This window comes from Canis lupus, chromosome 8 (genome assembly GCF_011100685.1).
Source record: "Canis lupus familiaris isolate Mischka breed German Shepherd chromosome 8, alternate assembly UU_Cfam_GSD_1.0, whole genome shotgun sequence".
Classification (NCBI taxonomy): Eukaryota; Metazoa; Chordata; class Mammalia; order Carnivora; family Canidae; genus Canis; species Canis lupus.
The window spans coordinates 32,134,538-32,160,647 of NC_049229.1; the positions used below are offsets into that span (position 1 = coordinate 32,134,538).

Here is a 26,110-nt window from a genome sequence, read left to right on the forward strand (position 1 = left end):
GACGTATAGACCAATGGAACAGGTTCCAGAAACAAACTTACACAAATATGGCCAACTGATCTTTGACAAAGGTGCTAGAAATACACAATGGTAAAGGATGGCCTCTTCAATCAGTGGTGCTGGGAAAACTGGATATCAACATGAAAAAGAATGAAATTGGACCCTTGTCTTACATCATACAAAAAAATCAACTAAAAATGGATCAGAGACTTGAACATAAGACCTGAAACTGTAAAAACACTAGAAGAAAACAAAGGGGAAATGTTTTATGATATTGGTCTTGGCAATGATTTCTTGGATTTGACACCAAAAAGCACCAGCAACAAAAGCAAAAATAGACAGATGGGATTGCATCAAACTAAAAAGCTGTTGCCCAGCAAAGGAAGTAACGCTATAAAAAGGCAACCTATAGAATGGGAGAAAATATTTGAGAAGGAGTTAATATCTGAAAAGCATAAAAAACTCCTATAACTCAATAGCAAAAAAAAAAAAAAAAAAAAAGGAAAGAAATAACCCAATTTCAAAGTGGGCAAAGGAACTGAACTGATATTTCTCCAAAGAAGATAAATAAATACAACTGCTACAAGAAAAGATGTTGAACATCACTAATTATTAGGGAAATGCAAATCAAAACCACAATGCATATCTCACACCTGTTAGGTTGTTCATTATCAAGAAACCCCCAGAAAATGGCAAATGTTGAGGAGGATGTAGAGAAATGAGAACCTTTGTACCCTGCTAATGGGAATTGAAAATGGTGTTGCCATTATGGAAAATAAAATGGAATTTCCTCAAAAAACTAAAAATAGAACTACCATATGATCTAGCAGTCTGACTTCCAGGTATTTACTCAAAATAGCTGCAATCAGGATCTGGAAGAGAGTTGCACTTCCCCGTTTCAAGCAGCAATCTTCACAATAGCCAAGTAGCGAGGACACCCTGAGTGGCCACTGACACATGAATCGATTTTTAAAAATGTAGTATACATACACGATGAATATTATTCAACCATAAAAAGAAGGAAATCCTGTTATGCTATGTCATAAGTAAGCCCTGCTAAAAAATAAGCCAGTCACAGAAGTAGAAATAATGCATGATTCCACTTAGATGAGGCATCGAAAATTGTCAGACTCACAGAAGTAGAAGGTGCCCCGGTGATTGCCAGGGCCTCGAGGAGGGAGAAATAAGGAGTTGCTCTGAGTAGAAGGCTTCAGTCACGCCAGATGAAGAAGTGGCGGAGAAGAGTTTAGAGTTAACAATACTGTACTGGGCCCTGAATTTGTCAAGGGCAACTCTCATGTTTGGCATTTTTTACCACAATAAAAAAAAAAAAAGTGAATGAACTTCACAATAGTAATCAAAGAAATGCAAATAAAAAATTATCACCTGTCACATTAGAAAGGGTTTAAAATGCTAGTGAGAGTTCCCTGAGGCAGGCTCTCTCATTTACTGCTAGTTACAGTGTAAATTGGCAGGCATAACCGTTTTGAAAAACACTTTGGAAATATGCATCAAAGGGTCTTAAAAGTGTTTATACCCTTTGATGTAATAATTTTACTTGTAGGACTCTCTTCTCGTGCAATAATAGCAAATGTAAATATGTTTGTTATTTATAAGACCAAAATTTAGAAATCTTCCCAATGTTTCACGAAAGAGGAATGGTTAATAGATGTTGACATTTATGATGAAACAACAAACATGTTTATGAAGTTTATTGACAAGAGAATAATATATTCTCACAATATATTAATATATTATGAAAGTTAATAACATATATAACATCATGAATATTACATATTATATAACATATAGATAATATTACTATATATTATTAATATAATAAAAGGGAGGATAAACTGTATAAAGGGTGATTACACATGATATTATCACTACTATGTAAAAAATTAAAAATAAAAAAGATGAAGGAAATCCACAAAAAATGTTATATAGGGATATTTCTGGGTAATGAGACTAGGGATGACTTAAGATTTTAAAAATATATTTATTATATAAATACTTTATGTTAACTATTTATATATTTTATATGTATTTTAAGATATATTTATATATAATTTTAAAATGAAATGTGATTTAAAGTTTCTTGAGGAAAAAAAGACCAGTTTGTCCAAACATACATTTTCTAAAGTCTTACTCTTTAAAAGCCTTTGCAAACATAACCATGTAAGGTAGAATGTAATAACCAAAAATTAGATTCTTCATTCTAGAAATACTGGAAGGTATGTAATTGGCTTTATTCAAGATATGGTTAAGACAGGCAAAGTTCTAAACGTTTTCATTTTAACTTAAAAGAGGTAGACATAACAGGGAGAGAAATCAAGAGATAGCCTTACATTATTTATTTGTGCCAAAAACATATGGCCTTTGGTAGCCCAAGAGATAGCATCAACTCCCTCTGGGATGCTGTGGGTGGGTCATCCTCTCCAGGAGAGTGGTTTAGGAGAGATATAAATGGAATGGTAGGCAGGGAGGGAATGGGAGGATCTGCCCTGGCAGTTAGGTCACTCAAACCCACCGTGGTTTGCAGTGGATTGGCAGATGGCACAGCCAGATTGTCCCACCAGCCTGAAGCTACTAACTAAAACAATTATATTCAAGAAGAGATAAATTCATGCTACAATCAGATTCCTAATATTAACTAGGGATGGTAGGGGTAATATTCTAATTGACTTAAGTTGTGAGCAGAAAACTAAAAAGGGATGGGTAGAGAAAGGTGCAAGCTGCCTTCTAAAGGGACATTAGTCACTGACTCTCTGAAGAAGTTAAATTTATGCCCCACCACTCTGCTCCCCCTCCCAGCCCTGCCATTTGATGCCACTTAAAGGTGTTCTTTTACTTATACTCCTAAATGTTTCTTGAAATCAGAGAATGTAAATTTGGGGAACTTGAGCCCAATGTAGAAAACAGACATAGTTTTAGTGGCCCCGTGCTGTGTTTAAAACAGACAAACCTGAATGAGTTGTTTGACAGTTCAAAATTGGGAGATTTGGCATAAATTTCAGGATTCGGGCTTTTTAAAAAGTTAAAGTTAGCAGTAGTGAGCTGTTACTGTCACATGGTAACCATTTGCTGGCGATGAGTGGCTGGTGCTCATTTTAGATGGCACTGGCTCACCAATTTGCCACAGTCCCCACTCAGCCCGTGTGCTCACTTGGATTTCAATTCCTGGTCTCTGTATACATTCCTGAGGCTTTTAGGTCTCAGAGTGATTTACAAAACTGGTCTGCCAGCCCTGAACTGCCTACAATAAAAGTATCCCCTGATTAAAAAAACAAAACAAAACAAAACTCATTCAAAGCAACACTTCCTAAATAATTCTGATAAAGACAGAGCTGATTCAGAACCATAAACATGCTCGAAGACATGCTGGGAGGACAGAAAGAGAGCACTGCCCCTCTGAAAGTCAGGGGCGCCATGGGCAGGCAGCTAGAATGGAGAACCTGCAAAGACTGGGACATCCTATGGGAAACTCTCAGCCTAGCGTTTGGAATACTTAGTAGGAGGTTAATAAATATTTGTTTCTATCTTCCTAAGAGCAGATGCAGAGCACAGCAAGGAGGAAATGGAGCCAGAATAGTGTAATGCAATGCACAAAAGCACAGCATGCCAAGAGAGAAGGAGGGAGGAGGTAATTGTAGCCCAGGGAGCAGTAGCGGCAACAGAACAAGCCTAGAGAAGTTAGAATGACAGAGCCAAGTACTATAATAACAGGGGACTGCGTAACCACGGCATGATTCTGATAGATCTTTGCTAGACACACATCTATATGGCAAGTAGAAGCAGAGCGTACGTAGATAAGGTAACGTTAATCAAACAGAAAATTCAGACAGAAATTCATATCAAAAGACAAGTGAAGAGAAAACATTCAACTCGTTAGTGAAGGATTGTGGGTTAAAACTACAACAGAATATATATTTAAAAATACAGAGAATATATGCAACATGCAAAATAGCTGCATTTCGTTGAAGTATAGGGTTTCTATACTTAGCTGAAACAAGTTAATGGTTTAAATTTTTTTTGTGTGTTTGGCTTACCAACCATGCGGCTAGAGTTATTCTGAAATAATTTATTTCTAAAGTCACAATTTAAAAAAATCAGTTAATAACTGAAGCAAAATTTTCTGAAGCATCATGTCACTATAGTAATAACCTGTCAGAGAATGTTGGGCAAAGGGTGTTGAACCGCAGGATGGAAGGTTGCAGATGTAATTATTATTTTTTTTCTAGCCCTTTCCTTAGGGTCATGGCTAATCAACCAGTCACTGTTTATACATAGGGTAGCTTTTGCAGTATTTATTTCTCTAAATATGTAACAGTCTTGGGAGGCAGTGACTGCCATTAATACGTCGTTTCTAGCATGTTATGAGTCCTTAATAAATGGTAAAACAATAAAATCTTGCATGATGAAAAACCACGGTCAGTATATCTATTATATTCTGAACCATTTTATCTTTTTTTTTTTTTTTTAAATTATTCGTGGGAGACAGAAACACAGGCTCCATGCAGAAGCCAGAAGTGGGACTCGATCCCACAACTCTAAAATCACACCCCAGACGGAAGGCAGGTGCCAAACCGCTAAGCCACCCAGGGACCCCTTGCTCTAAGCCATTTTAAAGTAATAACTATTTAGCAAAGCATTATAAGCAGACACTGCATTGAGTCAATTACCATAATAAAGGAACATTTCTAGTCACTAAAAAAGTTCACCCAGGTAATTTCCTCTTAACTTCTTAGGGAGATGAGAGAAGGTATGGGAAGAGTGTATGGAGTGTGAATTAAAAACAACTTTTTTTTAATTATTATTATTTTAAATCCCGTGGAACCCTGCTGCTCACAAATCGGGTAGCAACATCCTATACACTGGCGGGGTGTTCCAATGCCTTCAAAGCTCAAAACACCCTGTAAGGCGGCGGCAACGAGCCAACTGTCCAGAGTCCTAGAGGTCTTCAAGCTTCGGAGGACCGGGTTTTGGAAGAGGAGGCGCCCGGGGCTGGGCTCCTCGGCGCGGTGACGCGGGCAAGGCAGACGGGCTGCGACCCCGGGAGGAAGTTCTCTCCGGGCCTCTGACCACCCGCACTACCGGGCTAGGCTCGGGGACCCGGACTCCTGAGTTTCCGGGATCCCCCGCGGCCTTGGGCTGCAAGGGCTGGGGACCCTGTGCTGCAAGTTTGGGGAAGGAAACGAGAGAGAGCGAGAGAGAGAGAGAAAATAGAGCTGCTCCTTTAAGAACTTCCCTTCCCTTTTACTCTATGTTTACATAACACGGGGCCGATCCCCCGCGGGGCCCGAGGGGGCGGGGCGGGGGGCCGCGGGGCTCCCACCTGCCCGCGCGCCTGCGGGGCGGCTCTGCGCTCCTGCCCCCGCCCCTCCCCCTCCCCCTCCCCCGCCCCGCCCCGCCCCGCCCCCGCCCCTCCCGCGCTCGCGTGCCCCCTCCCCTCTCCCGCGGCGGGGCTCCGGCGGCGGCGGCGGCGGCGGCGGCGGCGCTCGGCGCGGGCAGGTCCCCCTGCTGCCCGGTCCCGTTTGTTGCCGAGTCCGGCTCGGAGCGGCAGCGGCAGCGGCAGCGGCGCGCGGAGCTCCCGGGAGCCCGGCGGGGGCCGCCGCACCGCCACGACGGAGCAGCCCCGGGACTGGCCGCCCCGCGCCCCCTTCGCCGCGGTGCCCTTCCCCGGCGCGCTCACCCCCTTCTCAGGATGGGATTGTAGCGGCGGCGCGGACTCGGCGGGGATCGCGGCGGAGGCGGCGGCGGCGGCGGCGGCGGAGGCGGCGGCCGACCGGGGCTCCATGTTTTCCCCCGGCCAGGAGGAGCCCTGCGCCCCCAATAAGGAGCCGGTGAAATACGGGGAGCTGGTGGTACTGGGGTGAGTGCCGACATCGCCCACCGCGGGAGCCCGCATCCCCGCGCGGGGCCGGAGCGGTGCTCGGCCGCTCTCCGAGGGACGCTGGGGGGCCGGGGGCCCGCGCGCGGGGATGCGGGGATGCGGGGACCGGCGGAGCGCGGCGGCCGGGGGCAGGCGCTGTGGCAGGCAGTGTGGCGCCCCCGCGCCCCGGGGCGCTGCGCTCGGGGACCGGGTCCTCGTCCGGACCGGGCGGCGGCGGCGGGGAGAACCCTCGTTCCACTTCCCGCGCGCCCTGGGTCGGGGCGGGGGCGGGGGCCGGGGCCGGGGCCGGGGGAGACCCCTCAGTTGGCGAAGCTGAAAGGCCGGTGGGGCCGGGTCCCCGGGGGCCCCCTGCCCGGCGGACGGCGACCCCGGGTCCCGGAGCTCGGCGCGGTGGGCGTCCGCGGGCGGCGCTCTGCATCTCGTTACGGTGACCGCCGTGGGCAGCCGCAGCCCGGGGGCAGTGAACTGTCTGTGACCCGGGCGGGCAGGCGGGCCCCGGGCTCCGCGGCGGCGGTGTCCGGGAGGGGGCAGGGACGCGGCTGCGCGGGCCGGGGCCGCGGGGGCGCTGGGGGCGCGGGGGGCGCGGGGGGCGCGCGGGGCCGCATCCCCACCGTCCCGGGCCGCGGCCTCGCCGAGGTCCTCCTGGCGGCGGGGAGCTCGCCCGCCTCGGCTCCCTCTCCGCCTGTGAAAACCACATTTTGAAGATAGTAATTATCTACAATCGTTAAACGGCAGCAATTAGAGACTTCATCTACTTCCTGAGTTTCCTTGTGACATTTCTATTGTTTACCCTTAATAAGCCGGGAAAGAGGCTTCGCAGGATTAAAACCGGATAAAGTGGGCAGTGAAAGGGGAGCAGCAGCATGGGGAGGAGGGAGATGCAGGAACACTCGGGAGAGGGAGCAACTTGGATTGAGTTTTTGGAGAAGAAAGCATTATTTTCCGCTTCGGGATGTGTCACTCCTGGGATCCCGCGCTTTTGTCCTCCGTTCAAAGACTTGTATTCAGACGGTCATGGGTGCTGATAGGTAGGCTTAGCCCACGTCCCAGGAGCCGAGGATATGGACAGACTCAGGGAACTCTGAAAACCGTGTTTTGATGACTGAATACCTTGAAGTAAGTGCAGACTGAAAAATAACTTGGAAGAGAGGAATTTTTAAGGGAAGCTTCCAGACACAGTACAGCTGGAAGTTGTCTAGTTCTCCTCACTTTGTTGCTACAGCATTAAGGGGAGTGTGATTGGAAATCTCATTACCTATTTTGAGGTTTGCAGATAAGCGGTTTTTCTCACCTGCGTGGTAATTGCACTGAAAAGACAGATGTCAGGGTTCCCTGGAAGGAGAGCTGGGTGACAGGGGAAAAGCAGGAGGTGAGCCTGTCTTATGTAACCTCAACCCAACCTAATTTTGTGGAGTTTGGTTTTGTTTGTGTGTCTGGCTTCAAAGTATGTTTAACATACTTTGTGAACCTGACACGAGAGATTAATTTATGCCAGAACCTTATTTCATTATTTCCTTTTGAGGAAATCATTGTTGAGATGTTTCAGAAAAGCAGTGTGCGAGTGGGCCTGGAGAGGTTTTGTGTTTATAGCTGGAAGTGCAGGGCGTTGCAAAGCTGTGGAAGGGATTTATTTATACCCAGGATTGTCCTGGTATCACAGGCTTACTCCGAAGTAGGCTGTGTAATTACATTGCTCATTGCATGTGCTTTGTCCTTGACTGGGTGGCTTTCCAGGAGACACTTAAGTGTGACATAGTTGGCACTTTCATATTTGGGGGCCAGACACTGAGCAGTTATTTGTGCACGTAATATGTGCCAGCACTGCTGAGGCACTGAGGATCCAGCAGTGAGCAAGGAGCTTTCATTTTAGTGTGGAGTGGTAGTCATGAGCAGAGAGAAACATGTAAACAAATGAATAATACATGGCAATCTCAGGTGTTGCTAGGTTCTCAACAGAAGGTGGTTAACTTAGGGAATGTCTGCCCTAGATGGGTATTGCTTTCTTTAGCTGGCGTTCCAGGCAGGTCTCTCTGAGGAAGTGAAATGTGAGCTGACATCAGACCGCTGAGAAGATACTGGTCAGATTATTGAATACTTGAGAAGAATTGTGGTCTTTTTTCTTTTCCCTTTTTTTTTTTTTTTTGAGAGTAGATTTCAGACTTTCTAGAAATATTGGACACATTGAAGAATGCTGGGGAAAGAGTGAATAAATAGGTAGACTTAAAAGAGACCCTTACTAATTTGTTTCCTACCCTCAGGACTTGAGGAGGCAATGCCCTCCCTCTTAAAACAACAATAACAATCAAATAATTAATATCGACTTTGCATATCTGATCACCTGGGACATAATATTGATAGAGAATTTCTAGTAGGTTTTATTGATAAAATTAATCTTGACATCTAAGAATGGCCAATACTGATGCTGATACAAGCTTTTTCTTTTTTTTTTTTAACTTGTGTAACTACCTTTCTGTTCTCTTCTAAATTTCTTTTTTTCCCCTCTTCTATTTTTTTTTCTCTTCTAAATTTCATAGTTAGAATTTTAGAAATCCTGGGGAGCAGACTGAGGAACTATATATATACATATAGTATATTTGCCTATATATGCATATATATGTATTGTGAAGAGCTATATATGTATTACGTCTATATCCGCATGCAGATATATGTCTTTTCATGCATTCTACAATGTTAAGGGAATTGCCAGGTAGTTAGGATGTTAGTAGGGTCATCACCTTCTCAGTGGATTAGTGGAATTTCATTATTTCTGGATTCCAGTCAGTGAATGTATCATGCCACAACCCTTTGTTGTACCCATTATGTAATTCAAGGTCGAGAAAATGACTGGTCTAACTGTCAGGTCTTTCTTGCTATTCATTTTAAAGCTGGCTGATGTGTTAAAGTTGGGAAGACGTGTCTGGATTTGAGAGGGAGTTCAGTATAGTGGGGAGAGCATAAAGGAACAATCAGGAGACCCAGACTAAATCTCTGCTTTCTTGCCAACTAGCTTTATGACTTTGTCTTAGTCTCTTACTTTGTCTCTGTTTCTTTGGAGGTAATGAAATATGATTGGGTTCAGTAATCTTTAAGGGCCCTTCCAAGTCTATACCCTGTGATACTACTGCTCCTTGGCTCAAATATGGAAAATGCAGTTTACATTCTGTTAATACTCTTAAGGTGATGGTGTTAGGATTCTAATGAGAATGGTCTTTAAATAGCAGAAAAGACCAATGCAGTTACTTTTTTTGAAATAAATATGTACAAAACAGGCTTTTTTAAAAAAAGTTGTAATGATATGCATATATTTGGCTCATTGGTGTCCAGTTATATGTGAAGGCATTCAAATTTGCTAAAACTTTCTGTTCTAAACTTAAGAAAGGCACAAATGTTTTACAACTAAGCTAAATAGGCTGGAAAAGCCAGCTTAAGAAAGAGATCATCTGGATGAGATTTTCAAAGTGAAGGGGCCTGAGAGGTCCTAGTTGTACCTTTAGCCCTTTTATTTTACTGATGAAGAAGAAACTGAGGCTCCTGGAAGGAAAGAGATTTGTTCAGGTTCACAGTTGAGCTGGATCACCGGGTCACTGTTCCCCACTTTAGAGCAGATTCCAGTGATGCTGTTAGCTCCTCAAAGCTTCAGATTTTTTGTAACTTGCATGGGGGGCGCTGAATCCCTTTCTGGATTCAATCTGAGCATGCAGCTCTCTTGCTGACTAATGGCCCATCATAGGTTTTTGGAAAAATATTGCTTACTTTTAGTTCCCCTCACCTCACAGTTGAGTGGATAATACATTATACAAAGCTTTATTTTTAATTTGATGCTTCACCAAATGTATTTTTATTGGCTCTCCCAAACAGGATCTTCAGATGGAATTCAGGAAATCCTTAAACTGGGTTGGGGAGGAAAATAAAGGTCTATTTTCCCTATAGTCAGAGTGAAATTTAGCAATTGCACTCAATTATGAGCATAGGCAACAAATAGAACTGCTGCTAGATTTGCTATTTACCACATTAATACAGAATTGCTTATATTATTGTGTCATAACTTAAAACTATCTTGATAACTAAGCATAATTATTTTTACTTGTAATTCTTTGTATTTTATATTATGCATTTAAACCTTTTTTTTTTTTTTTTTTTGAGAAGGGTTCAGTAGGCTTTACCAGACTGCCAAAGGGATTCTTGGCACAAAGATGGGTTAAAAACCTCTACAAATGAATGCTTATCAGTATGACTGAAAATGAAGTATTTTAGTGGAAATTGATCAAGGTCTTCAAAAGACTAAAAGGTCAGGATTGGTGGTGGGGGAACCTACCTTTTTTCCTTTGGATGGTGCAGCATTCTATCAGATAGGACAAGACTGTTGCTTGAAGAGTTTATGGTCTTTTCTTTTTTAAACAAGCAGCTCCCGATTTCTATATGCTGTTTTTGTTTTAACCTTGGCACTTTGCCTTGACTACCCCTCCCTTTGGTAGTAATAAGAAACCTTAAAATATACCCTAATACTTTTCCTTTTCTCATCCTCCTCTCTAATTTGGGCCCAAAGACTTCAAACACTGGTATCCTTTATAGACTAAAAGGTCTTTGAACTTTTTTTTCTTATAAAAAACAAAATCTTTACTGTCACTCGGCATGTGGGGTGATCTGAAGAGCTCAGATCTGTTTGTGTGGATGAAGTATCTAATTCTGTAGGCTATTAATGGTCATGATGTTACTAGCTTTGGGTTGCTATATTTTCCTTTACTAACTTTAGCCTTGTTTGGAGTATGTGGCTGTCTATGTGGTTTCTTGTCTGACTTTCTCAGATTTATTTGTTTCTCTCTTTGACACATCAAGACTGACAGCTTCATTAGGACTTTTCATTTCTGGTTGTATTTCATCATGTGATCCATATTTGGGGATGCTTAATATAAACAAAGCTAAAACCAGGTTGGTTCGGGTCCTAGCAACTTTACCAAACATATTTTGTTCAAGAGATAAAGCACACACCCACAAAACACTAACCCCCCCTCCCCCCACATCCCAGTTGCTGTATTTGAGGGAGAGCAATCTTGTCACACTGGGGCAATGATTTTGTATCTGCTGTCAGGAATCAGCAGCATAGCGTCCAGAAAATAAGTTATGTGGGGCTGTTGGTTGGCTTTTGAATGGAGACAACAGCAGCTTGGTGGATCTCGTTGGTGTGAGAAAAATAACTGAAAAGGAAATTTGAATGTTGTTTGACTTAAGATTTCTCCTGGGATGTGCAGAGCCTATTTTATAAAAAGAAAAGTGAAGCTAAGAATGATTCAGTTATTAGTTCTCACTGAGCTTATTGTCGTCTTTGGCTTCTGGAAAATAAAATGATAAGAGCAGAAGGTACTTCATATTTTTTAGCTTTGTCTAAATCAGCAATTCTCAACCACTCTCAAACTACCTCATACATAATGATCAATTTTGAGTTACATGTCCAGTAATTTATGACAAGTAATCAAATGTTGATCTTTCAAATGATTCTGAGATGCCCCTTTAATAATGTCCATTTTCACCCACTTGCATTCTGATGTTTTCTCAAGTAGGAGAGAAAGGGGTGGAGCTAGGTCAGGCAAGCCAGGAATGTATTCATTCAACAAATATTTATTGGGTGTCTACTCTTCCAGACACAGAGAAGTTAGGACAATCACATTCCCTGCCCTCGTGAACTGCTATCTTATTCTTGTCACAGCTCCTCAGTGACAATCCAGTGTATAGTGGATTTATTTATTCTACAAATATTTGAGCATCTCCTGGCATAGGGTGCGGTGCTTGGCACCAAGGGATAGTGCTGAACAAGACTGGTACGGTCCCTGCCACTTTCGAGCCTGTAGTCCAGTTAGAGAGATAGAAAACAACCTATAGAATGTAGGGTCACCTAACACTGTGCCTGGATGAGAATAAGATGGCCGGGAGCAGGTAAAAGGGAAAGAGAGTTCTAGGCAGAGGACACCCAGTGTTCCATGACCCAGAGGTAAGTGAGTGTGCATGCTCCTTTGAGGAGCAGAGAAAAGCCCTGCGTGGCCAGGAAGAGTGATTGAATTAAATAAGTGAGCCATGAGGAGGGGCGCAGGTCATAATGAACTTATAAATCATTGGAAAGATTTTTGGATTTTATCCTAAGGGCGTGGGAGACCAGAGTAGGGTTTTTAGCTCTGAAAGGAGAGTGGGGAAGGTACTTCTATGAAGGGTGATGCAGCCTAGGTCAAAGGAAAAAGAGGTGGAGGGAAAGGCAGAGGCCAGAGCCCCCAGGAGACAGGCAAGGAGGGAACAGTGTGAGCCAGCAAGCAGCTGTTTTAGTTCCAGATTCTGGTTCCTGTCCCTCCTGAAACCTAGTTGCACCCCCTGTCCAGAGCTCTGTGTGTTTGGCCATTTGTGCAGTGCCTGCTCCGGCATTGTCACATACAGAAGCCGATGAGACAGACAACACTTCACCGGGGGGGTTGGGGGAAGAGGGGGGCTTACCTTTTAGGGGAGGGGTGGGCTGTGTACCCGAGTCAGCAAACAGATAGCTGAAACGTGTCATTTCAGAGGGTGCTATGAGGAAAATAAAGCAGGACAAGGGGGAGAGAGTGAGTGAGGGGGTGGGGTAGGGGACTAGCAGGGTAAAGAGCCAGGGACCGGGCAGTGGGAGGCCCTGGTAGGCTGAATAATCAGGGGCGGCTTTTCCAAGAAAATAATCCCGTGTCCTCCGAGAGAGCCCACCTTGTTCAATTTTTATTTACTTTTTTTTTGTTTAAGCCACACTGAGTGGGTTCCGCTCTTACAGCCAGAGCATTATATTAGCGAAGGAGGCAGAGTACATAAACACATAACCGAAGGGAAAATAGAAGTGTAAACAAACACAGGACCTATATTTAACATCCCTAGAGACAAACGTGGTTCAGTCCACTGTGCTCCTGCCGTGTGCCCAGAGTGGTGGTCGCGTTCCTCTAGGCTTCGTTGAACTGCTCTGGTTTCCCCGTGACGCTGGCCGCTGCAGGGCGGGGACCCTGACTTGGCCCTACCTCGGGGTGTCAGGCGCACCTTTCCAGGTGCACAGGAGGCACGCACCGAGTACCTGGCAGGAGTGGGTTTGTGTGGCGCGCTCCAGTGCCCCTCTCGGCACAGAGGAGCCCCGGGGCTCAGTGAATGGTTTTGGATATGGAAGCATCGCACCAGTTCTGTAGCACAGCTGCGGTTTTGTCAACAATCCTCCCAACCTTAAGGGCCCCAGTGAAAGGCTCCCTGCTGTGACACTAAACACGGACTTTACCGACATCAGATATTCCAGTTTCAACTTTTGTTTGTTTTTCTTTTTGTCAGTCACCTAACAGTCATTTTGTCACCTGCAGAAAGTTCTGCCTTGAAGGGAAGCCGGCCATCTGTTCTGATTCCACCAGCTGCTCCGAGCTGCATTGCAGTGTGCCATGGTGGCGTTGAAAGGCTGTGGTCATTAGTGCCTGTTAATGATGGCTGGAAATGCTATGGAATACAAGCCTCTTGGATGAAAAACCTAATAAATATGCATCAGGGGTATTTTCAGCGTCAGGTTTAAGACTATTGCAAGTCATTCTCGATTGAGGTTTTATTTCCAGCCGTCCACAAAATGCATCTCACTCTCAAACATTTAACTCTGTTCATTCCCTGCTTTTGTGCTCATGCAGGCTCTCTTTTTAGGATAAGAATCATTATTCCAAGCTTTGTGCTTCCATTCTAATTGGTACTGGCTTAACAGAATCCAACCAAGCAGGCCGTTGTGTGTTTGGCTTCTAGGCTATTGGTGTGAAACTCCTGTTTACTATTATCAGGGGCCTCCTTTCCCGTCTACCCCTGGAATTCTAGTGCTTCGTGCTATGTGGTTATAGAACATTCTTTTGACAATCAGAATTTGGGATGTGTGAACAATTAGGGTCTCTGAGGTACTTGATTGATGAACTGATTACCTTAAGGAAAGGCCCTTTCTACACAGGGACCATAGACACAAAGGAGTGTGCTTCACACCAGATCCCAGAATTTGACACAGACCAGATCTGTGCCAGAGTACATTAGATTACACTGTAGTTTGGGTACTTTTGTTATTACATGCCTGTGGATAGAATTCAGAATGGAATTTGTACTTTTGCCTAGTAGCTATTTATCAGTTATATGGGAAAGTTATAGTACAGATAACTGTGCTATTTGTCAGCACTTTATACTTCTCAGTATATTTTTTCACATGCCTGAACTATTTCCACTTGATAAACATTTGTTGGTTTGACCTTGAAATTGTCCAGTGGGAGAATTGTCACCTTGTAGCCATGTTGTTGAGACAGACACAACCCTACTTTCCCAGTGGTCTTGTAGTCAGTTGGCAATCAGGTAAGAGAACTTGGGGTTTTGACTTCATCCTGTGTTCTTCCCCTGTAGTCTTCAAATATAGCCCATAGGCGTTCCCTGTGTGTCCGTGTGTGTTTGTGTGTGTGTGTACGTGCACTGGACCTCCCATCAGGAGGCATATCCCTGCCCCCTTGAATCTGGGCAGCTTTTGTGATTTGCTCTGACCTGCCCATGTGAGGGAAGTGACACTTAGTGACTTTTGGATGTTGCCTTAAGGGGTGTTTGTTGTGGCCCATGTTTTTGTCCTCTGTGTTAGTTGGCTAGAGCTGCCATAACAAAATACCACAGATTTGGCGTCTTCAACAATAGAAGTTTATTTTCTCATGGTTCTGAAAGCTGGACGTCCAAGATCAAGGTGTTGGCAGGTTGGGTTTCTCCTGAGTCCTCCCTGCTTGGCCTACAGACGCTGTCTCTCCGTGTCCTCAGCTGGCCTTTTTCTCGGTGTGCCCACCCCTGATGGCCCTTCCCTTTGGTTTTAAGGACACCAGGCACATTGGGTTACAGCCCACCCATATGACCTGATTTCACCTTCATTACCACTTTAAAGACCCTCTCTCCACATACAGTCACATTCTGAGGTGTCCTAGGGGTTAGGACTTCAATATATCAATTCAGTCTATAATATCTGCTTAGAAGACAGCCTTTAGATGAAGTCCTACTGCCCTGCTGGAGAGACTGGCCCTAGCAGGTGAAAGATTGCAAGAGAAGAGGCCTCCCAGCTGAGGCGGCTGACCTGGGATTGAAGTTGTTTTAGATCCTTCAGCCCATCAAGCTGCCCGGGCCGCTACATGGAGCAGAGGTGAGCCGATTCTCCCAAGTTTTGCATATGAAGGAACCGTGGGTGTCTGTTGTTTTAAGCCACTATGTGTTGAGGTGTGTCCTTACACAGCAGTGGACAATTCAGATACCACCATACTCCACGGCATGTGATTCTGCTGTCAGACCTGACAGACTGATAGGAAATAATTCACTGAGCCTTTGTTGAGTTTTTTTTGTTTCCTACAGGTTATTGATTATTTTAATAAGCACAATTTCAGCCTTTTAGATGAGTTATTCCAGACACTAAGCATTGTACGGTCTGAAAATCTTAGCTAACGCATTTGCGGAATAACTTTATCATGTGTAAGTCATCTCCGAGTCTCTCTGCATTCGTTAATCTCCATAATCAATATTATCTCCTGAAATTCATTGAGAGCACGGCAGGTGAAGAATGGCCCAGCTTAGCTGAGAAGCACGCTTCTGGTACGCTCGAACATAAGTCGCTTTAACCCAGGGAGCTAATGCATGACACAGATTTTTAGGCTTTTAAAGGCCACCTGACATGAAATAATAGAACCCATAGAGATTTGAGTAGGGGAGGTAATCTGTACCAGTATCCTGCAGGTACCAGCCGATGGATGGGCCAGAAGAATGTTTTAACACTGCAGTTGGGTGGTGAGATGACAGGATGAAGAGCTCATTTGTGTCAGATGTACCTGTCTGTGGCTGTCAGCAGTAAGAAGGAAGCATCGTTCCTGAAGTACTTTACAGGTCTCATTCGCACCACGGAGATGGATTATGTGCGGGGGGAGAGGCAAGCAGAGGCAGCCGAGCTGCCCGCCACCTGCACTGTTCTCACACCACCACACATGTAGCATCCCCCAGTTACCACCTCCAACCGAGCACCTTGCCGTGAAGAGAGAGAAAAAGAGATTCCTTAAAAAAAAAAAAAAGAAGACTTTATTTATTCATCAGAGACACAAAGACACAGGCAGAGGGAGAAGCAGACTCCCTGCAGGGAGCCTGATGCGGACTTGATCCCAGGACCCTGGGATCATGCCCTGAGCCAAAGGCAGACACTCAACCACTGAGCCACCCAAGTGCCCCAAGAAAAACAGAGTCCTGTAGTAAAGTGAATATAACTTCTTGAATTTCCCTAAATTCTCTTTAGGGAACTTTAACATTTGCCATTTTTAATCAGAGGACCTAAAACATATAAAATGCAGAGTTTTGCATTCAAAATGTATAAATTCAATGTAAAAGGATTTTTAAAAAAAGATTTTATTTATTCATGAGAGACGGACAAGAAGAGGCAGAGACACAGCCAGAGGGAGACGCAGGCTCCCTGAGGGGGGAGCTTGATGCAAGATTTGGTCCCAGGATCCTGGGATCATGACCTGAGCCAAAGGCAGATACTCAACCACTGAGCCACTCAGGCATCCTTGTACAAGGAATTTAAGTAAAGTTCTAAATGATCTGTTTTATAGAAACAATATAATCCAGTGGCTTTTAAAGCTTACCACTACACTAAGACTTTTGGGGTACCAAATTGAGAGATAGATGTGTTTTATCTCATGTATCCTCTGTGTATGTTTAATTAAAAATAGGAGCCACTGTACACGCTAGAGATTAAAGCACTGACAGACACACTAAGTATCAGCCACACAGGAGGGCTGAGTTGATGCTGCTGTTATTGCTGTTTTGATGCTGCTGCTGTTCTCACATGTAGGAACCCACATAAGCAATGCCCTCTAGGGGCATACAATCTGAGGTCAAGATGCATAACTTAGCAACAAACCACACTTGGTGTAGAGGGGGGCTGGATGGAGGCAACTGTTATTTCCAGTGCACTGGGTGCTGGATTCTGTTAGGGGTTTTGCTTGATCTGTCCCAGGAATTAGATTTTATTATTCGGAAAGGGAAGTGAGGCTCCAGTTCCAGTCATTCACCTCATCAGTGCTGGGTCCTAATTTGAACGTAGGTATGTATGTATTGCTTAGAAGCTTCTTTCTCTCTGCCAAGGTGAAGGTCAGAGACGTGTGTATTCCTGAAAGATGGGGAAGGATACCCTGGAGCAGGTGGCCTCAGAGTGGAGTTTTGAAGGGTGACCTGGTGTTTTATAGGGCAATAGTAGTAAAGACATGGGGTGTTTGGCTGGAGGCTAAGGTGCTTGAGGAAGGAGAACTGTCAGCGCATCAGCAGCTAAGGATGCAATGGGTAATAGCTGAGTGGTCCCTGCCTTCATGGAGCTCATAGCCTGGCACAAAGGACGGACTTTAACCAGATGAAGCCTGGCAGGTGCAGGCAGGAGATGCAGGGTTTCATGGGGCGGTAGCGCAGGGTAGAAACCTGGGATGTGTTAGGAGGGAAGGATTCCATTTAGGCTGAGATGAGGAGGGGAGTAGGAATTAGCTGAGAGTCACAGGGGGAGAGTGTTGTGTCTAAGATACATTTAGAAGCTGAGTGACATCTGGCGAGTTTGGAAATTGGGGGGTTGGATGGCCAGTGTGATGAGAGAGACGTGAGAGGAAGGTCCCCTTAGGGGCCCTGTGAAGATTTCAGGCCTCTGGGATTGGGAAGCCTTGGCATTTGGGGAGGTAGTGCTTGTGGAGCTGGCAGGCAGTTTCAGTCTTCTGAGCAGTTGTCTTAACTAATTCTCGGGACTGGTTGGATCTCTACTGGATCTGCATTTTCTCTTGTAGATCATGTCCCCCCTCCTTGTCTCCAAGGGACAGTGGCTCCCACCAGGTCTAGCGATGAGGCATAGTGGTGATGGATAAAGTGATCATTCATTCACGTACTAGTGTGTTTGGGAAACTTACGCAGGACCCATGAATGTGTTGGGGCCGGACCCCACCGGTCGGAGCAGATCCAGATCCTTTAGACACTCAGCCTGCTGTCCTCTGGAGCCACTTTCCCTGAACCCAAGGTTGGCATGCCTCGCACATCGATCACCGGGTAGAGAGGACGCACAGCCCATGGCCCTCCTTTCCCTGCCCCGGGGGGGCTGCGTGTGCTAACCTTGCGGTGAATCCCTGGGGCTCGGCTGGCTCTGGCTGAGCCGTGCCGACAGCAGAAGTGTGGGCACAGGTGGGACCAGCATGGCCCATAGAGCAGCGCCTCTCCTGTTGCCAGGAGAGGGGAGCAGAGCAGATTCCTGTCCTTGTAGTCCATGTGAGGTGTCTGCCGTCTGGCCTGTTTGCTTCCCGTTGCTCCTACATCAGCTTCTGCCTCACCTACAGGGCGCTCTGCTGCTTTTGAGTTGAAATGGAGATCCCCTATCAGAACTGGGTGTTGTTCTGTATGTTGGCAAATTGAACACCAATAAAAAATAAATTTATTATTAAAAAAAAAAGAACCACCATTTAAAATCATCATTAAAGAGGGAGCATTAGCGTCTGAGCTTTCGCTTTTTTTTCTGCATGGATGAGGAAATTCCAACTAGGCTGTTGCTTCTCAGCCACAGGTTCTGTTTCTTTGGCGCACAGAAGTGCGCAGAGGGCCTGTGCATCCGACGTGGTGGTGATGTCTCACTGCCAGGTCCTGTGCAAAGTGCTGCTCATGCATTTAAGTTCTGACCAAGGCAGATGGGTGCCATCACTAATCATTTCATAGATGAAGAACTTGAGCCATGCATGCCCGCCAAGATGCTTGTCTGGCATCACTGGACTATCGTGTGACTGAGCTCTGACTCAAACCCAGGCCTGACTCCAACACCCTTGTTTGTAAATCCTGTCTCTCTCGTGTGTGTGTGTGTGTGTGTGTGTGTGCACGTGTGCGCATGCAGTTTTGCATCTTTATTTTTTAGACAAACCCTTTCCATACGGCATATTCTCATTAAACACAGTGACTCAGAACCTCACTCATTTAATGAGGTCACTAGTGAGGTTAAATGTGTTTTTTTTTTTGAATGTTTACAACTTATATGAACCTTTTTTGGGGGAAATTGCTTACATATGTGCTTTGCCCACTCATGTATTATGTTCCTAGTTCGCTTAAAAAAAAAAAAGTATGCGATCTCTAGGGAATAAAACACGAATCCTCCTATCTGCCACCTTATTTACCTGAATATATTACAGTTATGTTCAAGAAAGACCTGCTTTATAATCTGCAATAATTCCAAGTTCATTTCTCTAGTCTTGAAACCACTTTGTCGAGTTATTCCTCCTTCCTTGAGAAAAGCTCTATAACCTCCTTGGTTGTGGCATGTGCTCCTGAAGGCTTTTTTTCTTTTGCTGTTGGTGATAACAGGCTAGCATTTACACTTTGTTTATAGCTTGGAAAGGGGGCTTCAAGCTCTTGCCCTCTCAAGTAAAGGTCTGTCTTTGCTTATTTTTTTTTTAAGATTTTATTTATTTATTCATGAGACACACACACACACACACACACACACACACAGAGGCAGAGACATAGGCAGAAGGAGAAGCAGGCTCCCTCTGGGGAGCCTGATGCAGGACTTGATCCCAGGACCCCGGGATCACCACCTGAGCCAAAGGCAGACGCTCAACCACTGAAGCACCCGGGCATCCATCTGTCTTTGCTTAGACACTAAAGTCGCTGCACGTTGATGTTTCCTTCCCTGCTTGCCAGTCTTCCTGTTAGTATCGATTCAGGGAAAAGACTTGGTGGCTTCCCTGCTGTCTCCTCTCTATCAGTACCTCATATCATGCTTCTAGGGCGGCCCTGGGGTAGCTCATCTGAGAAGCATCGGGCAGCAGCAGTCCAGGAAAAGTGCCTTTTATTTGCTATTCTAGGTGTTAACTTGGACCAGATGCCAACTTTAAGGCTTTGATGAAACTGTTGGCTTAGACCCTTCTGGAAGCTGGTGTAGCTTTACACTGTATGTACTGTTTCAACCTTCCTGTGAGGGTGGTTAGCCTGTTTGGTCCCAGACGTGGTAAGGTGCATATGACCTAGAGTTTCTGAAAACAGTGTTCTTAACTAGCAGGCATCCTAGGATACCAGGTGGTAAAATACAAAAGGACAAATATAGCATCTTGATAAGCAATATTATGTATTATATGGGGGGAACCAGACACTTGGAAGTGTTGCAGGAAAGTAATTCAATCAGGAGGTCCTGATAATGTAATAAACCACACAAGGGTGAAACTCATGGTTTACACTCACTAGAACGCCCTTCAGTAGAATTTATCGGCTTATGGTGGTGGTCTGCCCATGTTCTGTGGTTTTAAATATTAAATAACACAACTCACTTTTTTCCCCAGGCAGAGAGAAGACACCACCAACTTTCATCACCTCAATCATTTGTGTGCCCTCCTTTCCACTGCATCCCCCACCCAGAGCTCTTATGTGAGGTTATTAGTTGGAAGTCCTGTGCCCAATACTTAAGTGTACAGACTTCGTGTTGTATAAGAAATAAAACTGCTCCTCGATTGTGCCAAGTACAGTTGGTACTGTGGTGACAGGCCTTCAGGCTGTCCTCTGAGGGACCCCTGTGGAAGAGGAAGGAAGAGGAGAACCTGGCTCTACTCTGAATCCATGCTTCAGGGGCAGCTGTGCAGAGTTGCTCCTTCTTTGGGAGGTAGCAAGGGGCTGAGCAGGGGGCTTTCCCTTAGCTTTCTCCTTGCTGCTGCACCGTTCACTGACTGCAGGAGATAGTGAGAACTTGGGGTCCCTTGCATGGTGTGGGAGGCTTGCCATACTCCATTTCAGCAGGACTCTGAGGATGGGATGTTGTCTCCATCAGAGAAATGGGGAAGCAGAGATGATGGGAGATCCTGCCCTGAGCCTGCACAGCCAGGAAAGGATTGGGAAGCTCAGGAATTAGAACCCAGATTTCAGATTCTCCTCCAAAAGCTCGTGTGTCTATACCACTTGTCCAAGCCTATAACCCACATTACCATGGTCGGTAAGAACCTTTAATAACCATGCAAAGGGTTACATTAAGGATGTAACTCTTCTTGCTTGCATTAGGGTTCTGAAGTTGTGGTTATAATGGAAATGCTGGCGAGTTCTCCCAGGACCCCATGGGAAGGGATAGACAATGGTGGAGGCGACAACTCTGCAGGGAGCCAGCCCCTCCTTGCTGCTTGCTGCTTAGCCTGCTTACCCTTCCCTTTCTGCTCTTCCCTCACAGGGAAAGGGTCAGAGGATGCCTCCCTGTTTTTCCTGTTACCTCTGCCCAGATCAAGTTCAGACAATGGAGCTCCACTCCCCCCGGAGAAGGGCTCTGCGTGGCTCCTTAAGTTCATCTGAAGTGAATCTTTCTCTGATCTAAGTTTGTTTTTTTTTTAATCCACTTGAATACTCACCGTTTTAGTTAACATGAATCACATACTCTTTGATTTTGCCTGGGTAATTACTTCACCCCCATTTCTCCTAGGGTTAAGCCAGTTTTAAGTTTGTGTCATAGATTCTCATAATTTAGACATTAGCATCTAATCATTGATACCAGTCGTTATGCTTTCCTCCACTGATAAACTTGTAAATGCAGATTTTTTTTTTAAGGCAGACCATTATATTCAGGTAAAGTGGAATTAATCTTAAAAGCCTTGTGCTAAAATTATATATAAAGAGTATTAATGAAAAATTTGGAAGAAGGAAGAAAAATCATCCATATGCTAATATTATGTTTTGTGCAGTCACATCTAGTCATTGTTCACATACAAAAATATTTTACGTGCTTCATTTTATACATGGTGTATGTGCTGCTTTAGAAGAGTAGCTAACTCACTTTTGTTTTAAGGGAATTTGATGACTGCTGGGAAAACATTTAAAGTAAGCCACATCTATTTTTTCTTGACCAGGCCAGTTATTTGCGAATGGGTTATCTAACATAAATTCTGTAGGTTTGTTTTTTTGATGGGGAGGTTGTTGCAGAATGAGGAATTGCCATGTGATTTCTAAGGCCTCTGTTTTAAGGAAGTATATGGGAGGAGAAGAAGTGTTATTCACTGTTTGAGATCTTTAAAACGTCTCTGGAAGACTGGTATGCTAAGGGCAGGACTTCTGCAAATAAGTTTCTTAGGAGCTTAGAGAAAAGGACACTTTGAAGGACACTAAATCCTACACGTGTTGCCTGGTCAAGCCCAAGATTACTTATTTCCTTGCCCTTGAGGCCTACCTTCTGGCTTTTTCTCCTGAACTTTGTTCCCCCTCTTTTTCACTTGTGCTTTTGCTCTGGCATTCCTGGTCACCTGCTAGGATTTAGTTCAGGTGTTGCCTCCAGCATGCTCCCCTCTCTGACTTCTCCTCTTCTCTCTAGCAGGGAGCAGTTATTTCTAGTGCATTCTCTTTGCTTTCTTAAGGAGTCCCCCTCTCCCCTTCTGGGGCCATGGCCTTAGCTGCACTCTTTCCTAGCACTTTAGCACCTCGTGGAGCACCTGGCAACTTGGTGGATGGTGCAGGGTGTGGATGAATAAATGCTGGGCTGGAAATGTGAACATTCTAAGATGAATGGCCACTTCCCCCTTTGTTCCGGTGTGAGTTTTAAAGAATGGATTATTCACTTTATTTTTTTTTAAAGATTTTTATTTATTCAGAAAGAGAGAGAGACACACACACACAGGCAGAGGGAGAAGCAAGATCCACACAGGGAGCCTGACGTGGGACCCAATCCCCAGTCTCCAGGATCACGCCCTGGGCTGAAGGCAGCGCTAAACCGCTGAGCCACCGGGGGCTGCCTGGATTATTCACTTTAAAATAGGCACTGGGACACCTGGGTGGCTCAGCAGTTGAGCATCTGCCTTCAGCTCAGGGCGTGATCCCAGGATTTGGGATCAAGTCCCACATCGGGCTCCCTGCATGGAGCCTGCTTCTCCCTCTGCCTATGTCTCTACCTCTCTCTCTGCATCTCTCATGAAAAAATAAATAAATCTTAAAAAAAATGGGAAGAAATATTCCCCAAAATCAAAAAATAAAATAAAATAAAATAAAATAGGCACTTCTTGGAGAGGATGTGGAGAAAGGGGAACCCTCTAGCACTGTTGGTGGGAATGTGAACTGGTGCAGCCACTCTGGAAAACTGTGTGGAGGGCCTCAAAGAGTTAAAAATAGATCTGCCCTACGACCCAGCAATTGCACAGATACAGATGCAGTGAAAGACTGAGACACCTGCACCCCAATGTTTATAGCAGCAATGTCCACAATAGCCAAACTGTGGAAGGAGCCTCGGTGTCCATCGACAGATGAATGGATAAAGAAGCTGTGGTCTATGTATACAATGGAATATTCCTCAGCCATTAGAAACGACGAATACCCACCATTTGCTTCGACATGGATGGAACTGGAGGGTATTATGCTGAGTGAAGTAAGTCAGTCGGAGAAGGACAAACATTATATGGTCTCATTCATTTGGGGAATATAAAAATAGTGAAAGGGAATAAAGGGAAGGAGAGAAAATGAGTGAAAATATCAGTGAGGGAGACAAAACATGAGAGACATCCTAACTCTGGGAAACGAACAAGGGGTGGTGGAAGGGGAGGTGGGTGGGGAGTTTGGGGTGACTGGGTGACAGGCACTGAGGGGGGCACTTGACGGGATGAGCATGGGGTGTTATGCTATATTTTGGCAAATCGAACTCCAATAAAAAAAACTAAAAAAAAATAAAATGGGGACTTAGCTTATTTGTATTTCTTTCATTGGTTCCCAAAAAATGTTCACCTGTTTGCCTCTCCCCAAGGTAAATTGCAGAGTTCCTAGTCATTTTGAAAATGGACCGTTTGGGCCCCAAGAGGAGATGGTGGCGAATTTAAAATTTTCCTTTTAAACTTTAAAAAAGATAAGGGGTTAAAGTGGGGGAGCATCGGGAGGTGGTCCAAAGCTGATAGTAATTTCAGCTTTAAGCCATCTTTGTATGTAGTATTAAAAACCTGATGAAAAGAAAAAAAATCTCCCTAGAAAAGTAAAAAAATCCAAGCATATTTTGACAGTGATAAACCTTTATTTTTACTCAAAAATTAGTTGCTCTGGTTTCTTATCTTTCCACTCTAAAGTCACAGATAAATATTCTTTCCATTATGTTTTCCTGATACTTATCCCAGCTGGTTTTTGTGTTTGTATGCTGGCTATTTGTGTGCTTTTTCACCTGTATCTTTAACTTTCCAGCTCCTTTCCTTTGACTTTTTTTTTTCTTTCTCAGAGCTTTATGCTTGTGTATGGGATGTCTGCTGTTTAGCCAATTTCAACGTGTTCTTTTCTCATGTTCTTACAAACATACTTGGCTGTTTGTTGACTTTTCCCCTCCATCACGCCACTCTGAGTACAGCTTGTTAAATATTTGAAGCAAGACAGCTGGGGTACTCTGGAAGCCAACTTGAGTTTATTTTTTCATTCCTTTTATTTTTTAAAAAAATCAGCATCATGAGGAACCAGAGATCATGCCATTAAACGGCTTCTTTTTACTAGAAAGGGTTGTGTATGGCAGAGGTTGTGTATGGCAGAGCTGTCTTCTCCGGCTGCCTCTCCTCCTGCCTCCCTGCTCCCAACTTGTACAGTTTACCACCCTGCCCGATTCAGTCTATAGGAGCCTCACATGAGTATTCTTTTTCCATTCCCACTCAAGTTCTTATAAGGACCGTAGTAGATAATGAAATGTCTAAAATTCAGGTTATTCAGGGGATTGATAGCAAATAAAAAGGGAGATGTGATATTAAAAAAATTACATATGTATTGGAGAGAAGTTTAGTGGCATAAATTATTTTGAATTAAGGTCCTTATTCTTTGTGGGGTATCTGCAGCCCTAAAGCTGTATTCTAAGTATAAAATATACCTGGATTTGATTCTGTAAACATGTGTGCCCTCATGACTTGCCAACAAGTAGAAGGGAAATGGTCTGTTTCTTTCTTCGTGTGCACAAATCCTTGGGAGCAAGCTGCAGTCCATATGATTTGTGAGTTGTGGTTTTGTAAAGTGGCTTAATGAATTTGTTCATTTAATTTTGATTGGATTACAATAAGAGACTGTATGGTATTTGGCTGATTATTTTTGCCTTGCAGATTTTCTTTCATTATGGGCACCTGCTCTCAATAAAAAATGATACCAAAATTGCAGGTATTTTGTCAATATGAGAAATGTTCAGGGATGGTCGCCCAGAGATCTTGGTGGAATGTTGGTGGTTGATGAGTCCATTTGTTACTGAAGATCTGTCTAAAGTGAGATTTCTCCAAAAGCTGACATTTTGGGCCTTGTGTAATAAATGTATTAGCTACACATGGTTACTATTATTAAATTGAAAACAGTCTTTCTGATAAAAAATATTTCAAAAGCTGGAACTTGTGTCTATTCTGGACCAGAAGTAAAGGGATAAAAAAAAAAAGGGGGTTAAAAAAAAAGACTAACAAAATGCTGCATTTTCTGCTCACTAGGAACATTTAGTCAAGTGTTTGATGTTAGCTTTATGCTATAAAGATCTCAGTTAAGCATAATGCTTCAGAAGTGGCATACTTAAAGACCATGGGGGCTTAGGTTAACTTGTAAGTTAAGTAGAAATCTCTGCAGAGGACTAAAAAAAAACAATCACCATTCTGCTTTTCCAAATACAATATATGGGGTCTGCTTGACTCTTTATTTGATGGGTTAGGCTTGCCTTGTTGATCCTTTTGAATTAGTAATCATTGAATAACAGTGTTCATTTATAAGGAAAAAAAATGGGACCCAGGGAAATCCTCTGAAAATCTTTTGCAAATATTTTAGCCCATAAATAAAAAATTGTGTTATAGGTAACTTGGCTCTCTAAGGGCAGGTTGCAGGGAAGGCATTTGTGTTGGCCGAGGGCTTCACTGGTACACTTAGGTTCTGCCCATTTGGGGTTTTCAGTATCTCCCAGTGGGGATTGGGGGGTGGGGATGGTAGACTGTTGAGGTCCATAGCTTCTTTGGTCCTGCCCAGAGGCTCTGGATTTAGATAGTGTAGCCACAAAATAGACATGTCTGCCAGTGAAGCATATAATTTAGAAACTAACCCTGCTAACTGCCAAATTATATTTTTAATCTTTTAAACTGGTGGTTCCTCTTGAAGCATTGGGCTCTCAAGAAAGACGTAAAATCAAGGTTTTAGCTGGGGAGAATTGGGATCAGTGCACAGCTAGAGGTGCCCTATGTGATCTCTCCTCTCTCAGGGCTGCTC

General features: G+C 44.3%; 1 protein-coding gene across 1 annotated transcript in view; it reads left to right on the forward strand.

Annotated features, from left to right (window-relative positions):
- Positions 1–5,731: 5,731 nt before the first annotated feature.
- The window catches only part of PELI2 (pellino E3 ubiquitin protein ligase family member 2), a 177,402-nt gene continuing 157,023 nt past the window's right edge, over positions 5,732–26,110 (forward strand). Inside the window, exon 1 of the mRNA XM_038544799.1 lies at positions 5,732–5,875. Coding sequence (XP_038400727.1) covers positions 5,799–5,875 — 77 coding nt within the window. The 5' untranslated portion in view covers positions 5,732–5,798. The remainder of the gene's footprint in view (positions 5,876–26,110) is intronic.